The 14857-nt window shown below is 44.5% G+C and overlaps 1 protein-coding gene across 2 annotated transcripts in view; it reads left to right on the forward strand.

Annotated features, from left to right (window-relative positions):
* NTAQ1 (N-terminal glutamine amidase 1) overlaps positions 1–14297 on the forward strand; it is a 31535-nt gene extending 17238 nt beyond the window's left edge. Inside the window, exons 6-7 of one of the 2 annotated variants that reach the window (XM_072949677.1) lie at positions 11852–11930; positions 14096–14297. In XM_072949677.1, the coding sequence (XP_072805778.1) occupies positions 11852–11930; positions 14096–14267 (251 nt within the window). In that variant the 3' untranslated portion in view covers positions 14268–14297. The remainder of the gene's footprint in view (positions 1–11851; positions 11931–14095) is intronic. The other variant, XM_072949678.1, reaches the window with a different exon arrangement.
* The last annotated feature ends 560 nt before the right edge of the window (positions 14298–14857 follow it).

A 14857-nucleotide genomic window follows, 5' to 3' on the forward strand; every position in this document is an offset into this window, starting at 1 on the left:
GTTCTCTCTAAAGGGCCAAATAGTAAATATTTTAGGCTTTGCAGCCCAGAAGGTCTCTGCTGAAACGTCTTAACTCGGCCCTTGTAGCAGGAAAGCAACCATAGACAGTAAGTAAATGAACAGGTGGGTGGCTGTGCTCCAGAAAAACTTTGTTTATAAAATCTGGAGGCTCAAGGATTTCACCCTTGGTCTATAGTCTGTCGTTGCTGGTTCTAGAATCATAGAGTTGAAGCCAGCCTGTGGCTGCTCTGGCCGGGACTGCATTTCCCAGTGCCCTTTGGAGCCAGGTGTGGCCACGTGACCAGGTTCTCATCATCGGAATATAAGGGGAAGGGTGTGTGTCATTTCCAGGCCTGCAGGCCCGCCTGAAAAGTGTGTTGTGGAACTGTTCCGTTAGAGACACGCTTGTGTGTTTTTTTTAAGTCACAGAGTTATTGGTGAGTCTTGATTCTGCAGTTTACCGCTCCCTAAGCAAAGCAGTGCCCTTTCAAGCACTTGTCACAGCGTATTTCCACTGAGTTGGAAATCAGACTTTGTGCTGTTCCATGTGGAACTGGAGCCTCTGTGTGTTTGCACAGGCAGCCCCTTAAGTGTCCTACAGTGTTTGTGGAATTGTCTCCCGTCCCAGGATGTTCAGGAATGCTGAAGACAGATGTCCATCCATAAAACTCTTGTTCTGCATGAGGTTCAGGAGCCTTGTGGGAAAGAAAACCGATGAACCCTGTCCCCATTTACGGCTCAGACGTGTGCAGGCCTGTCTCATGGACCTGGGTCTTCAGAGCAGCCTGAGCTAGAGGAGGGAAACAGGTTCCTGAGAGAAAACACTTGAGTGAAGGAGACATCTGGCTAGTGGACCAGACCAGGGGGCAACGGGGCCTGGCAATTAGAGGGCTGACGGTGGCGCTCTCTCTTTTTTTTTAATTGAAGTACAGACAGTTACACTGTGTCAATTTCTGGTGTACAGCACCACGTCCCGGTCATGCATATACATACATGTATTCGTTCTCTCTCACTCTCTTGAAAGCCCTGTCCTCTTGGAATGGAGGTGCCTAACATTTGCAGAGTTAGGCCCCGATGAGTAAGACAGAACTGTCCTAAGACAAGAATACACAGAGTGCCCAGGTTCAAGGGGCAGAACTTCTGTCCTTTATTGGTGTGTCTTTTGTTATCGCATTAATTACTCTCATTAGCATGTAAAGCAGAGGGCCAGCCTTCGAGGAGCCTGTTGTATAAAAATCTTTACTAAAGACTTGGCACTTAAAGATTACACTTCAAATACGTAAGCAAAAATGAAGAACTTCTCTGTTATCACATAGAAGGGCCTCCAGGGAAGAAGTGATTGTTCCCTCCCGTACAGAAGATAAAGAACCAGAAAATGTGGAAATACTTGAGGATCCCTAGGGCTGGAAAGTCCAGCCTGACCCAGAATTACTCTCTTAGTTCCCCTGGGCAGCGGTTACCCTCGGTTCTTCCAGGAGCAGGAGCTGGACACTCCTGTGAGCACCGCTGCCTCTTCTGCATGGTGGTGGCAGTGGGTGGACAGCGTGTAGTCAAGTCTTTAGACTCACTCTGGAGGCTAGTGACAGTTTCTCCAAACAAGAGTCCTTTGTCACCATCCTAGAACACTGAGTGGAAGAAGCTCTCTAGTAATGACTGCCGTGAGGTGTCCTGGCCGAGTGCTCTAACTATCACAGACCAGCTTCTGATGCTCGGAGTGGGCCAGAGCCACTGCATTGTCTCTCCATGGACGACACACAGTAGATGCCCAGTAAACGTTTGCCGAATGAATGAATCTAAATTTATGAGGTTCTCTAAGTGTGTGTCCATTAGCGCCATCAGTTATGAAGTCAGTGAGATGGTGTGTAATTGTGCACATAAAACAGCCGCAGCCAGGAGGTTAGGTTGAACTCGGTTGTGAGACAAACAACTGTGATCGCCGTTTTTTTCTCTTGGTGGAGAAATGACAGGAATGCTCTGTGGGAGGGCTTCTCTCTCGGCCTCTTCTTTTGCTTTTCATTCCAGTGTGCTCCCTCCCAACCCTCCTTCGACGTTACTGTACTATGCCGTTTCTTTTCTTTTTTTTTTTTGTTGTTGTTGTTGTTGCTTTATTCCTTTATTATTTTTTCTGTACTATGCTGTTTCTGAGAAGAGTATTCAGAAGTACCCCAACTAACAGGTACATCTTATCAGGGTGTCTCCTTTCCCGTGTGTGGCTGAGGAGCACAGAAGGAAGGAACAGCGTGTTTCTCCCTGGTGAACCCTGGAGGAAATTTAGCCCGTAGTCATAGAGCAAGGGTGCTAAGGTCTGAATATTTGTATCTGCCCACCCCCTGCCCATGCCCAGGACTCACATGGTATAATCCTAACCTCCACAGGTGATGGTGTTGGAGTGGGGGCTTTGGGAGATGGTTGGATTATGAGGGTGGAGCCTTCATAAATGGGTTTGGTGGTTTTATAAAAGAGATCCTGTAAAGCTCCCTGGCCCCTTCTGTGAGGATACAGTGAGAAGCCTTTGACCTGCAGCCTCATCTGACCATGCCGGCACCTTTATTGGACTTGCAGCCTCCAGACATGTGAGCAATGCATTTCTGTTGCTTATAAGCTACCCAGTCTCTGGTGTTTTATCATAGCCATCTGAACAGACTAAGAAAGAGTTCCTAACCTGGGGTCGTTAACACCCACTGAATGTGTACATGAGTCCTTTTTTCTGGAGAGAGGACCCATAGCTTGTATTACCTGTTTACTCCTGTAACAAGATTTATTGATGTTATTACTGTTTTTGCCTGTTGAGGGCCTTCTCGATGCCACCTTCCAGGTTAGATGCTGGTAACCTACACCAGAATAGTTCTGCTCGTAGGCTGATGATGGAGACTAACATCGATGACAGAATCACACAAGTGACTGTGCACTTGTTACTGCGAGAGTTATCAAGGAGAGGTGACAGTTCTGTGAGAACACATGATGGGGGAATTAGCTGGTGAAAGGAGGTTGGGAGGTTTCCTTTAGGAAGTGTTTCATCCAATCAACACATAGCTTGTACTGTGTGCCAAGCACTGTTCCTGCCCTGGTGGTGTAGCAATGAAGAAAACAAGCCCCTGCACTTACAGAGCTCACATCCTGGTGGAGAAGGCAGACAATGGACACATGCTACATGCAGAAGAATGGTTGCTATTTACTGAGTTGAGAAGGATTGCGGGTGGAGCAGCTTTGGGAAGAAAGATCAGGAGTTTTATTTTGGATATGTTAAGTTTCAGATGCCAGTTAGATGTCTAAGAGGCGATGTCAAGTAGGAATTGGATAAAGGAGACTGGGTGTCAGGGGAGATGTTCATGCTAGGAATAGAAGGTGGGGAGATGTCCGTTAATAGGTGGTATCTAAAGGCACAGGACTCGGTGAGATCATTGAGAGAATGTAGATAGGGAAGAGATGGGAGACCGAGCCCTGGGAGCTTTTAGGTTTAGATGTCAGGAGGTGAAGAGGCCCCAGAAGTGGGGCAGGGGGTTGCTCAACGAGGGTGGAGGAAAAAACAAGGAAAGCTCAGGGATGGAAGTGATTCAAGAGGGAGGGAGGGATCCGACACGTCAGGTGTCACTCCTCAGTTGAGTAAGCTGAGGACTGAGATGACCATTGGCTTTGGCGATGTCTTCAGAGGTTTTCAGGGCAATTTCAGTGGAGGAGGATGAAAGCCTGTTTGAAATGGGTTCAGGATAGAAAAGGAGGAAGAGGCAGAGTGGTGTGGTTCAGGGAGCAGAGAAGTGAGACAGCTTGGTGGATGGGGGACGTGGGTCAAGGGAGACTGGTCTGAGCTTGGCCGTCATCCAGCTCTTTATGATGAGCAGGTTGACCATTTCTAGACTTCCAAAGAGCCCTCTAGGGACATCAAAGATCTGTCCTCCAGGCCCGCTGGCCTCACGCATAGCAAACTCTGCCTCGTTCTTGACTAGATCCATCCCTTGGTTCATACAGCCTTCCTCAGCATCCACAGGGAGGGAAAAAAGCTGTATACCCCAGAGGGATAGTCATCCCCCAGTACCCGTGGGGGATTGGTTCCAGGACCCCTTGTGGACACCAGACTCCATGGATGCTCAAGTTCCCTTATATAAAATGGCAAAGTGTAATCAGCCCTCAGTATCTGAGGGTTCCACATCAGCAGACTCAACCAGTCGTGGATGGAAAACTCAAGATTGAAATCCACAGATGCAGAACCTATGGACAGAGAGCTGTCTGTTGCATCCAGGTCACGGAGAAGCCTTAGGAACCACCTCTAATAGACTCCCTGCTTTTTTTCTTGTCTGCTTCCCACCTTTCAGTGTCTTCTCCACAGAGCAGCCAGAGTAATCTTTTAAAGACAGAAGCCAGATCATCGCACTTCCCTGCTTTAAAACCACAGCCACCACCATCACCACTGCACACTGGCTTCAGCATACACTTAAGATAAAACCCCTCATTTTCACTTTGGCCCACAAGGCCCTGTATGGTCTGGATCAGCTGCCTCTGTGATGCCAGCTCCACCATCCATGCTCTGTCCTGCCTCCCCTGTGAAGTTTCTGTCCCTGCACAGACCCCACATTCCAGTTGCCCTGATTTGACCCTCTCCCCCACATTTTCTCCATTTTCTCTTGGCTGTCAGCACCCTGACAGGTCACCAAATCCTTCCCTGATTGCTCCTCGGAAGCCGACTGCCCCAGTCAGCGTCAGGCTACTTCACCACTTTTTTCCCTTCATAGCAGTTGTCACTAACTGAAATTATCATCATGTGCAGTTATTCATCTAGAAGTCTGTTTTCTATCACCCTTCCCTAGACTGTGAACTCTCTCTGCCTTGCCCAGTACAGCGTCTGACAGTGGAGGCACTCAGCAAATATTCCTCAAATATTTAATGAAGGAACAAGTTCTGCCACCGTGGGGGTCTGGAAGATCAGGTCCCCCTCTCCACTGGATCTCTGGATAATGCTGGAAAAATGCTGCTCAATTCTGGCTCTTTGGATTCTTCCCATTCACTGGATTCTGTTCCTTTTTTAGTTTATTCTATCCTTTTGCAGACAGTACTGTTTAGAAAGGTATATGATTCTTGTTTAGACTGTACTGTCCTTTTTCTTTTGCAACCTCTCAAGCCTCCACTCCAGGCCTTGTTATTTCACCGTTGGGTCTAGCAGGCACGTTACAAGTGACTTCCATAGACAGCAGATTATCACTAGTTAATTTAACTGGTGTCACCCTCACACTCTTGGTGGACACCTCACTCTAATCTCCTGTTGTAAATGTATATTGAAAGCACCTTGTCCTGTGTGTCTGATTGTGAAATGGGTGGTGATCACATTACATTTTCCTTCTTTCCTTCAAGCTGACCACATAGGCTGGCATCAGAGAATTAACCATCTCTTTCACCCTCTCAGTTTAAGGAGAATGTGGCTTTGGCCATGAGCTACAGCAGGTGTCTCTTCGGACCAGGCTTTTAATAACATCCATTTGTTATCAAGGGAGCAGTCGTAGCAGAATTTCACTTGCAGTCAATAGGCAGTCTTTCCTGAGGTTGCCATGGGGACCTGGAGTTTTAGAGCAATTTCTGGGAAGAACATTGGAAAGAAATTGAGGGGCAGCATGTTAATACAGTCACACTGTTCTGGCACACCCCATTTCTAGAACCATGGGAGATGGATAAGTCACTTTCCACTGAAGGCCCACTTGGGGCCAGGTGCAGAGGAGACCTAGTCCCTGCACTCAATACAGGAAGAATCAGGTTTGAGTCCTTAGTTCCCATTACAGCTGTGCTTTTGTTAGTCACTTGCTGTGTGAACTTGAGGAAGTCACTTAACCTCTCTGGGCCTTCATTGCTTCACTTAAGAAAGTTATCTTGAGGCTCACATGAGATTGTGTGTGTGTGTGTGTGGGGGAATTTTTCATACTCTGAAAGGTAAAGTGTTTTGAATAGCTAACTCTGTGCCTCGTATGTGCCAGATAGCCCTTCTAAACCCTGTATGTGTATTAACCCATTTAATCCTCTAAACAACAATGTAAGGTAGATTCTGTTATTCACCCTGTGTTACAAATGGGGAATAAAGTAATTTACCCAAAGCCATGTAGCTAGTGAGTGGCAGAGACAGGATTTGAATTCAGGTAATCCCACTCTGGGGCCAGGCTGCTGTCCACTTTACCCAGTTGCCACTTCACCCCCGCATCTCGTAAGAAATTCTAGTCCCTCGAGAAGTGTTTTCTGTTGTAGGCAGGAGTTGCCGCGGGTGGAGGGTGGGGAGGGAGTGGGGGGTTGGGGGGAGGGGGGCTTCCCCATGGCCTGGGCGAGGTGTCTTCCTCAGCTCTCCACCCAGATTAACCTATCTTGTAGTTACTGGAAAGAACGTTTATCAGCTCACTTCAAACTTTTTGAGCTTAAGATGTATTGGAGAGTTTGTTAAAAAGAACAACAGCAGCACCGTGCTCAGACCCCTCCCTCAGAGACACGATTAGGAAGCGTACCAGTCAGCCTTCAGCTGCAGACAACAGAATTCACTCTTGCTACCTGGAGCGGAAAAGAATTTGATTCAGAGTCACAGAGAGGGGAAGCAGGTGTTTGGGGAGGTGGTCATTGGGTGTAGCAGCCAGAGGTGCTTTGCTTCCATCCCTTGGTGCCTGGACCTGTGAATTCCGGCAGCACTGTCCTGGCTCACTGTGTCGCCAGGTGGCTTTTCCCAGCTGGTTCTGTGCCTCAGCGGTCAATAGACCATCTGAATTCTACTACCCAGAAGATCAGCTCCTTCTGGGTTATGGGGAGCGTGGTAAAACCAGAGGATCCTGGGGGCACCAATTCATTGATGTCCTTCTTTTGCTGCAAGCAGATTTGTGATCGGAAGTAATGTTGGCTTTGAGTAAGTCACTTCAACTCAGTGTACTTACGGGAACCTCCAATATCAAGTTCCAGAGGCAGTGACGTTCCATTTCATAGTTTCCCGTAATCTGATAGTGGTTATATTTCCAGGTAAACACTTTAGTTAATAGTCACTCTGCTTGTTCCTGTTGCCGTTGAGTGTCGAGAGAACTTAACTATTGCAGGGATTTTTATTTCAAAACTTGGAACCCAACATGCACATCTTAAATACCTAAGGCAGGAGGCATTTTTAAGGAAACAAAATTACAGAGAAGTGTTGTTCAACTTGATTATTTAATTACCTCATTACAGGAAATAATTATTTTGGTCAGTTCTAAATGATATCAATCCTCACAGGAATTAAACCAGAGTAAAGTATGTACTTGGACTCTTTACCAAGTATTGAAGGAGGAGCCAGGAGTTGTTTTATGTGAGAGTAAAACAAAAAAGATACTTATTCTGTCTTTTTTTAAAAAATGTCCCTTTTAAGTGATCCTTTCACTTTGCCATCCTCTTGGCTCTGTCACTGAAATGACGCTGCCACCTATTAAACTTCTAGACATCTTGGAAACTTTCAAAAATAAAACAATTCAGTTTGTTTTAAACTCTGTGGAAGGCATTCCAGATATTTATCTGTGAAAATGACCTATGAACCTACCTTTGGCTTAGTAATTCCCCATCCAGGAATGTATCTTACAGATACACTGCCCACATGTAAGATGTTGGAGAAACAAGGTTATTCAGTGTAACAACAAGACATTTGAAACCACCTATAGACTCATCCACTGGGGGCTGATGAAATTAATTATAATATAGATGTAGAAGAAAATATTATGTAGCTATGAAAATGCGGAAGGTAATATTTCTTACGCTGAGTGGTGGTATTTTTTTCTTTTATCTTAGGCTTATGTTATATTCTTTTGCAAGTATTAAATATTTAGTAAAATAAAGCTTAAAAAGCTAGTGAAAAAGTGTGTGTTAAAAGAGAAAAAGTTATTTATTTGCTTGTATTTGTACAGACTCTCTAAAAGAATATTCAATATCTAAAAGAAACTGATCATATTAGTGGCCTCTGGAGAGAACTGAGTGGCTGGGGTCAGAAGAGGGAGGGAAACTTTCATTGTATATCCTTTCATGTTTTTAAGAGTTGTGAGCCCTGTGGATATATTACTTATTAAAGATAAAATTAAACATTTAAAAAAATCAAATAAACCACACCTTCCCTCACTTATACATTTACCTGCATGACTTTTTTTTAAACATTGTTTTTTTTTTTTAGTTGAAGTATAGTTGATTCACAATATTGTGTTAGTTTCAGGTACTCAGCAAAGTGATTCAGTTTTATATATATGTATATATAAAATTTTTTCAGATAATTTTCCATCATAGGTTATTATAAGATATTGAGTATCGTCCCGTGTTGTACAGTAAACCCTTGTTGCTTATCTGTTTTATATATGGTAGTGTGTATCTGTTCACCACCCCCCTTTCCCCTTGGGTAACCATAAGTTTAAACAAACATGGCTTTTAACAGCTGCAGCCTCAGACGCTCTCTGCAGTGAAAGCTGCACTGACCAAAAGCAGAGAAAGCGAGGATGAGTGATGTACACATAGCGAACTTGTAGGTATTGTTCACGTGACGGGAGACTGAGGAACGAGGGAAAATGCTCCCAGTTGTTTTTCAGTTATACTGCTCTTAACCTTTCGCTCAGCAGTTCTAACCTTTGATTTGGCTGCTGTGAGTAACGGTGAGACCTTTAAACAGCTGACGAGCTGTTTGTGCGTTGCTCGGAGGTGTGTTTGGGTGCCTTACATGGCTTTGAGCTGCAGTCGGGGTGCAGAAAGGCTCAGGATGTTCATGAGCTCATGCAGAGAGAGAAAACCTTCTAGTAGACATCTCTTGATTTCTTTTAAGAATCTTAAAATAACACCTTGTGGGAGCTGGTACTGATAGCTAACATTTATCAGGCACTCATTTTGTACCAGGCACTGGTCAAAGCTACTGATTGTGAATAAGATTAATCCTTACAACAACCCTCTGAAGTCAGGATGATGATTGTCCCTGTTTTTCATGTGAGGAAACAGATGTTGGCAGTGTTCCCCAAGGATCACAGTTGACACGCAGACGAACATGATCTAAACCTGGATCTGACTCCAGAATTCCTACCTCATAAAATGAAGATCCAGTCACACTGGGATAAGTCCACAGGCAACATTAGGGCATTGCTTCTCATGCTGGTCTCGGGACTGAGGAGCAGGGTGGATTATTGAAGCGAGAACCTAGAGGAGTATGGGGGTAGCCTTGAATCACAAGATGAGATTGAGATTGAGGGTTTAATCTTGTAGGAAAAAAGGAGTTATCATGGCAAGCCTTAAAGAGGGGAAGGATGTGCGAAGACTAGCATTTTGTTGCGTGTCCTTGGGCTGTGATTGGCAGGTTGAGGCTGGTGGAGGAGAGACCAGTGGGAAGAGGCCTCTGCAGGCGAACAGGTGGGGGTCATGACTAGGGAGGCTGCTGTGGAAATGGGAGGAAGGATCTGGGAGATCTGGTTTTGAGGATTTTGTAGGGCTCATCCCAGCTGAAGGTCGAAAAGGAAGCAAGGAGATGAGAACGTGTTGAAGGTGCTCTGTCTTCTGGGGGTGGGTGAAGGCACTGCTTCCTCCTATGTTTCCATTTAGGAACCTTTAATGCTTCTGCCAGGTCCTCTGCTCAGGGCTTCCAGAGCCTCTCATTTGTCCACCAAAACAGGTCTTCTAGAAGGTGTAGCATATGCTGTCAGTCCCTCCCTCCCTGGTAGTGCCCGGCTCTCCTTACTCTTTCCCACCTAAGTGGAGCCCTTGTGCACCCGCAAAGGGCTTTCCCTGGTCCTAACACACTTGACCCTGGCCCAGGCAGGCCAGTGGAGAAGTTAACACGCCTTGCAGCAGCCTTCAGCTACGAATGTGCAGGAGCTGGTGGATAAATGCTTCTGCTTTCTTTCTCCTCGAAGGGTGCAACTCTGAGTGAGGTGCTGCCCCATCTCCCAGGGGTCCCCAGCAGGGTCAAGCCCCAGATGCCTGCAACGGCATACCTGCTTAGCACCTTCTCAGTAACCTGCTTCCTTGCCTCTCCTAACTCACTCCCCCTCTCCTTGTTCATGCTTCCTAGGAGCCCTTCTCAGATAAACATTTGTACCCCAGCCCCCATCTCCAGGTCTGCTTTGGGGGAACCCAACGTAAGGCAGCTGACAGCAGACACTGTCAGAGAGGTTATTCCACTTGTTCGAGCTCACAGATCCAAGCTGTAGTGAATTCAGGATGTTAATCCAGGTCTCCGAAATCCAGTGTTCTCCTCATGTTATTCTGTACTTGACCATGTTTTGTATCTACTCTAACGACTCCCTGGGTCTTTTTACATGCCTGGCTTTCCTACCAGAGTCTGGCCTATTAGACTCTAATATAAACTCAAAAGGCAGGAATTATGGTCTTGGTAATTTGGTACCCAAGACCAACAAGAACTGTCTTTCAGAGATGGATGCTCAGTGAGGATGTGTTGAAAGGAAGAAAGAGAGCAGGAGGATGCAGGTGGAATGGGGAGGGGCAGGCAGTTGGGGGTATGATATTGGAGCATGGATGAGAGATTCTCAGGCATCTTGACTTGGGGCCTGAGAGTGACCTGCTTTGAAGGAGACCATGATTAGAGTGTCAAAAGCAGAAGACCCAGGGGAGGCACAATGGTGAGCCGAAGAACTGGTGGAGAACTCAAAAGTCCATCTTCTGCGAAACCACTTACGAGGAAAGATAAACATAATGAAATAGTCTTTTTCAGTGTGTGTAAGGGGAGTTTGTTTTTTCTTATTTGTTTTTAGTTTTTATTATGAGATTAGTTATCTTAGCTTTGTAGAAAAAACATTGGTTGGATTCTTAACTAAGATTAAATTCTTTGCAAATCAGATACTCCAGGGCAGTATGTTTCAAACTATGCTCTGCAAGGCAGTAGGGCTTCTAAGGAACTCTTTTAGAAGCCTCTTCAAGAAGAGGTTAACAGATCATAATAATTAGTTAATACTTACTGAACTTTACTTAGACCATGGGCCAAGCCCTAGGCTATGTCTTGGTCTGCATCATCTGCGTCCTCCCAGTTACCATTTGATAGGTACTATTGTCATCCCCGCCTCACAGATGAGGAAGCTGATGTTCAAAGAGGTCACTGAGCTAGTAAGTAGCACAAGTGGGGTTTAGACCCTGGGCTGTTTGACTCTGGAGCCCATGACCTTTGTAGGCAAGGCTGTAGGTAACTTCCTTCCCACCCCTTAGCCAACCATCCTCTCCCTCCACCAGAACTGAAACTAAGCTTTTGACATCATGGAGAGTGAACTGGGGGACGGGAACTGCACAGTTGGTTGGGAGTTGGGAGAGAGTACGTAACAATGTGCCACACTTTGATCGCCTTCACTAGAAGTCTTGGACTTTTGCTTTCCCACTGTGCAGGAGAGTTTTAAAATGCTTTTTGATAAATGCGTTCTGCTCTCTTGGTACACAAGGGGGAGCATTTAGCACAGAAATGGGAATAAGATTACTACAGGGAGTGAGTGCTTGCTCTTTGCAGGAAAATGTTTCTCTCAATAGGATTTCCTAAGAACAAAGACATTTTTCTGCTTAATCACAATATTAGTATTATCGTGTCCAAGAAATTAATATTGATGACACCGTATTACCTAATACATTGTCTATATTCAGATTTCTCCAAATATTCCCAAGATGTCCTTTCTTTTTCTTTTCTCTCTCTCTCTTTTTTTTTGATCCGAATCAATTTTGTATTCTCCTAATGTTAGATAATGGTCATTTTCTGAAATACTTCGGTGCAAAATGTTCATAATTTTTATTGGCTTTTTACTATTTCATGAAGCTGTTTTGCTGTGATTTATTAATAAATTTCTCTTTGGTTATTCCTGTTATAAGAATAACATGGTGTTACATGGGACTTTTTCCTTTCTCAATTTTGGCTCAGGCACCAATTCAATAGATACCAGATTCCAAAGTGAGAGTGAGACGGGACAGTCATATATGGAATTCACCCAGTGTCACAGGTCAGCTTCCCTGGCAGAGCTACTGATGAAGATTTTCGTACGAGAGGTTTATTGGAGAGAGTTCGGCTATCAACACCTGAGGAGGAATAAAAGCAGTAGGACTGGGCAGAGGGAGTAGTTGAACTTCAATGCAGTGGCTACAAAGACCTCAGCTGACCCTTCACTAGCCCTGGAGCTGAGATGGTCGTGCAGAGTTAGCCCCCACTGGGGCAAGGAGGCTAGGTCTTTTTACCTCTACATGGACCAGTCATTGGATGCAGATTGCCCCTAAGAAGAAAATATGACCTTGGGTGAGGTAGCTAGCTTATAGCGATTTTCAGAGAGACTCAGGGTAGCAATGAGGGCCTCAGTTCTGTGGGGAGATCTGGGCAGAGACCACGGCATCTGCTACACCAGGGAAATTCTCATGAACCTGTTGTCTAAGTCTTAGACCCCCACACCCCAACTGAACACCCGAGTGGGCATTGTGGAGAGGAGAGGAGTGTGGAGAGATGCTATTGGAGAGAGCATTGCATGCTGGGACTCCTCCCTCCCTCCCCAGGGGAAAGGCCGGGACGCTACCTTCTTCCCTGAAAGTGTATGATGGGGGCTTCTGCAGGACCACATATTGAGCTTGAAATATATTTTCTACAGCCGGGGGCAGAGAGAACTGACTAGAGCAGCCTGTGGCAGTGGGACACAGAGGGTGGGGTTTGATTCTGCCCTCCCAGGGTTTGTTGGGGCAAAAGATGAGAGAATGTTTCCTGGGGCTCAAATGTGAGTCACTTGGGAGAGGGAGAACTAGGCTAGAGCTATTTTAAAAAAAACTTTCTTTTTTTTGGAAATCGTTTAAGACTCACAAGTAGTTGCAAAAATAAGAGTTCCCACGTGTTCTTTACCCAGCTTTTCCCAATGATAATATCTCATATAATCATAGTGTATTTTCAAAACTAGGGAACTGACATTGACGTTGGTAAAATGCTATGAGTGGAACTATAGACTTCTCTTGATTCTCATCAATTTTTACATGTACTTGTGTGTGTGTTACTATGAAATTTTATCGCATGTGTAGATTTGTGGATTTGTGTAATCCCTGCCACTATCAGGATACTTAGTTGCTCCATTACTACAAGAAACTGCCTCATGCTGCATACATGTACCTTTGCAGTCAGACTGTCCAGCCAACCCCTTCCCTGGCAAGCAGTGATCTAGTCTCCATTTCTATAATTTCATCATTTTGAGTGCTATATAGTGGAATCATGTGGGTTGTAAGCTTTTGAGATTGGCTTTTTTTTACTCAGCAGAAATAATATCCTTGAGTTCCAGCCACGTTGTTCTGTGTATCAGTAGTTCATTTTTAAAAAATATCTTAGTAGTATTCAATCATATACCTACACACAGTTTATCCACTCCCGGTGGGAGTCACTTAAGGCCTGCCCAGAGGACTTCCTAGGAGGGTGAGAGGAAATCAAATGATGAAGTCTGAATAAAGAAGATTGCCAAGGGAACCAGGGGCCAAGTGGGGAGCTGGGATGGAATGCTTCTCCCTTGCCCTGATGAGAATTAAAACTGGAGAGGTCCCCAGAGATGGGGACCTCTAGAGATCCCATGAAAAGTACATAAGCAAGAGGCAGTTTTTAATAGCTTCAAAGCCCAGTGAGCACGAAGTCAGCTTATGACAGTGCCAGTCACAAGCCAATTAAAGTATTTCCAGACATACCCATTTACCTCTACGCCTTCTGTCCATTTTGACACAGAACCCAAAACAGCAGCTAGTGAGTCGGGGAGGAAGTGGGAGAGGGTAGTGAAAGAGATTTTTTCCCCCCACCCTCACTGAACTGCTGGCTCTAGCTGAGAAGGGGAGGAAAGCTGTGGAATGAAAACTGAATTGTTGATTAAGATAATGAACTAATGCCGTGGATTACTCTATTAAGACCATGTTTGTGAATCGATGTGACCATGAGACTGCATTACTTGGAAGTGACCAGAGAAGGCAGGGCCCTGAGGGACAAGCTCCTTTCCCTCCCCCTCCTGTTCCCTTCCCTGCTCCTCCCACTCCCTACCAAGAAAGAATTCATTTAAAGGGATGGTGGGAGAAAAACAGCATGTTTTGATTATATCCACCAGGATAAATAACTTGGAAATAAACATCTTCTATACATAAACCTTTTTTTCTTCTTTTGTAGTGTAATTTCCTTGGAGCCAAGTCCTAGAAATGGGGTTAACAGGTCAAAGGGCATGGATATTTTTATGATTCTCAAAACATATTGCCAACTTGCTTTTTTAAAGGTTTGTACCAATTTACACTCCCACCACATGTTGTATGAACATTTGTACAGTACTGGAAAGTCATCATAAGATTGTTAATATAATGGAGTTTAAATGCTATTTCATGTTTGGAATAATTTTTAAAGTGCTTTTATAATACGACAAGTTTTTGCATTAGGTGTTTTATTAGTCTCTTTAAACTTGACATTAATATCTTGAATATAGAATATTGCTAAGTGTCTGATTTAGTAAGTTGATTACTAAAAAAGGGTTGTTGGAGACATGGTAGTTCTATTTTTAATTTTTTGAGAACCCTCCATACTGTTTTCTACAGTGGTTGCACAATTTTACAATCCCACCAACAGCACACAAGTGTTCCAATTTCTCCACGTTCTCACCAACACTTGTTATTTTCTGTTTCTTTTTTATTCTAATGACTGTGAGATGACATCTCAGTGTGGTTTTGACTTGGATTTCCCTGAAGATTAGTGATGTTAAGCATCTTTTTGTACATGTATCAGCTGCTTGTATATCATCTTTGGAAAAACATCTATTCAAGTCCTTTGTTCATTTTAAAATCAGGTTATTTGATTTTTTGTTGTTGAGTTGTATGAGTTCTTTATATATTCTGGATATTAACTCCTTATCAGATACATGATTTGCAAACATTTTCTCTCATT

The sequence above is a fragment of the Vicugna pacos genome, chromosome 25 (assembly GCF_048564905.1).
Source record: "Vicugna pacos chromosome 25, VicPac4, whole genome shotgun sequence".
Taxonomy (NCBI): Eukaryota; Metazoa; Chordata; class Mammalia; order Artiodactyla; family Camelidae; genus Vicugna; species Vicugna pacos.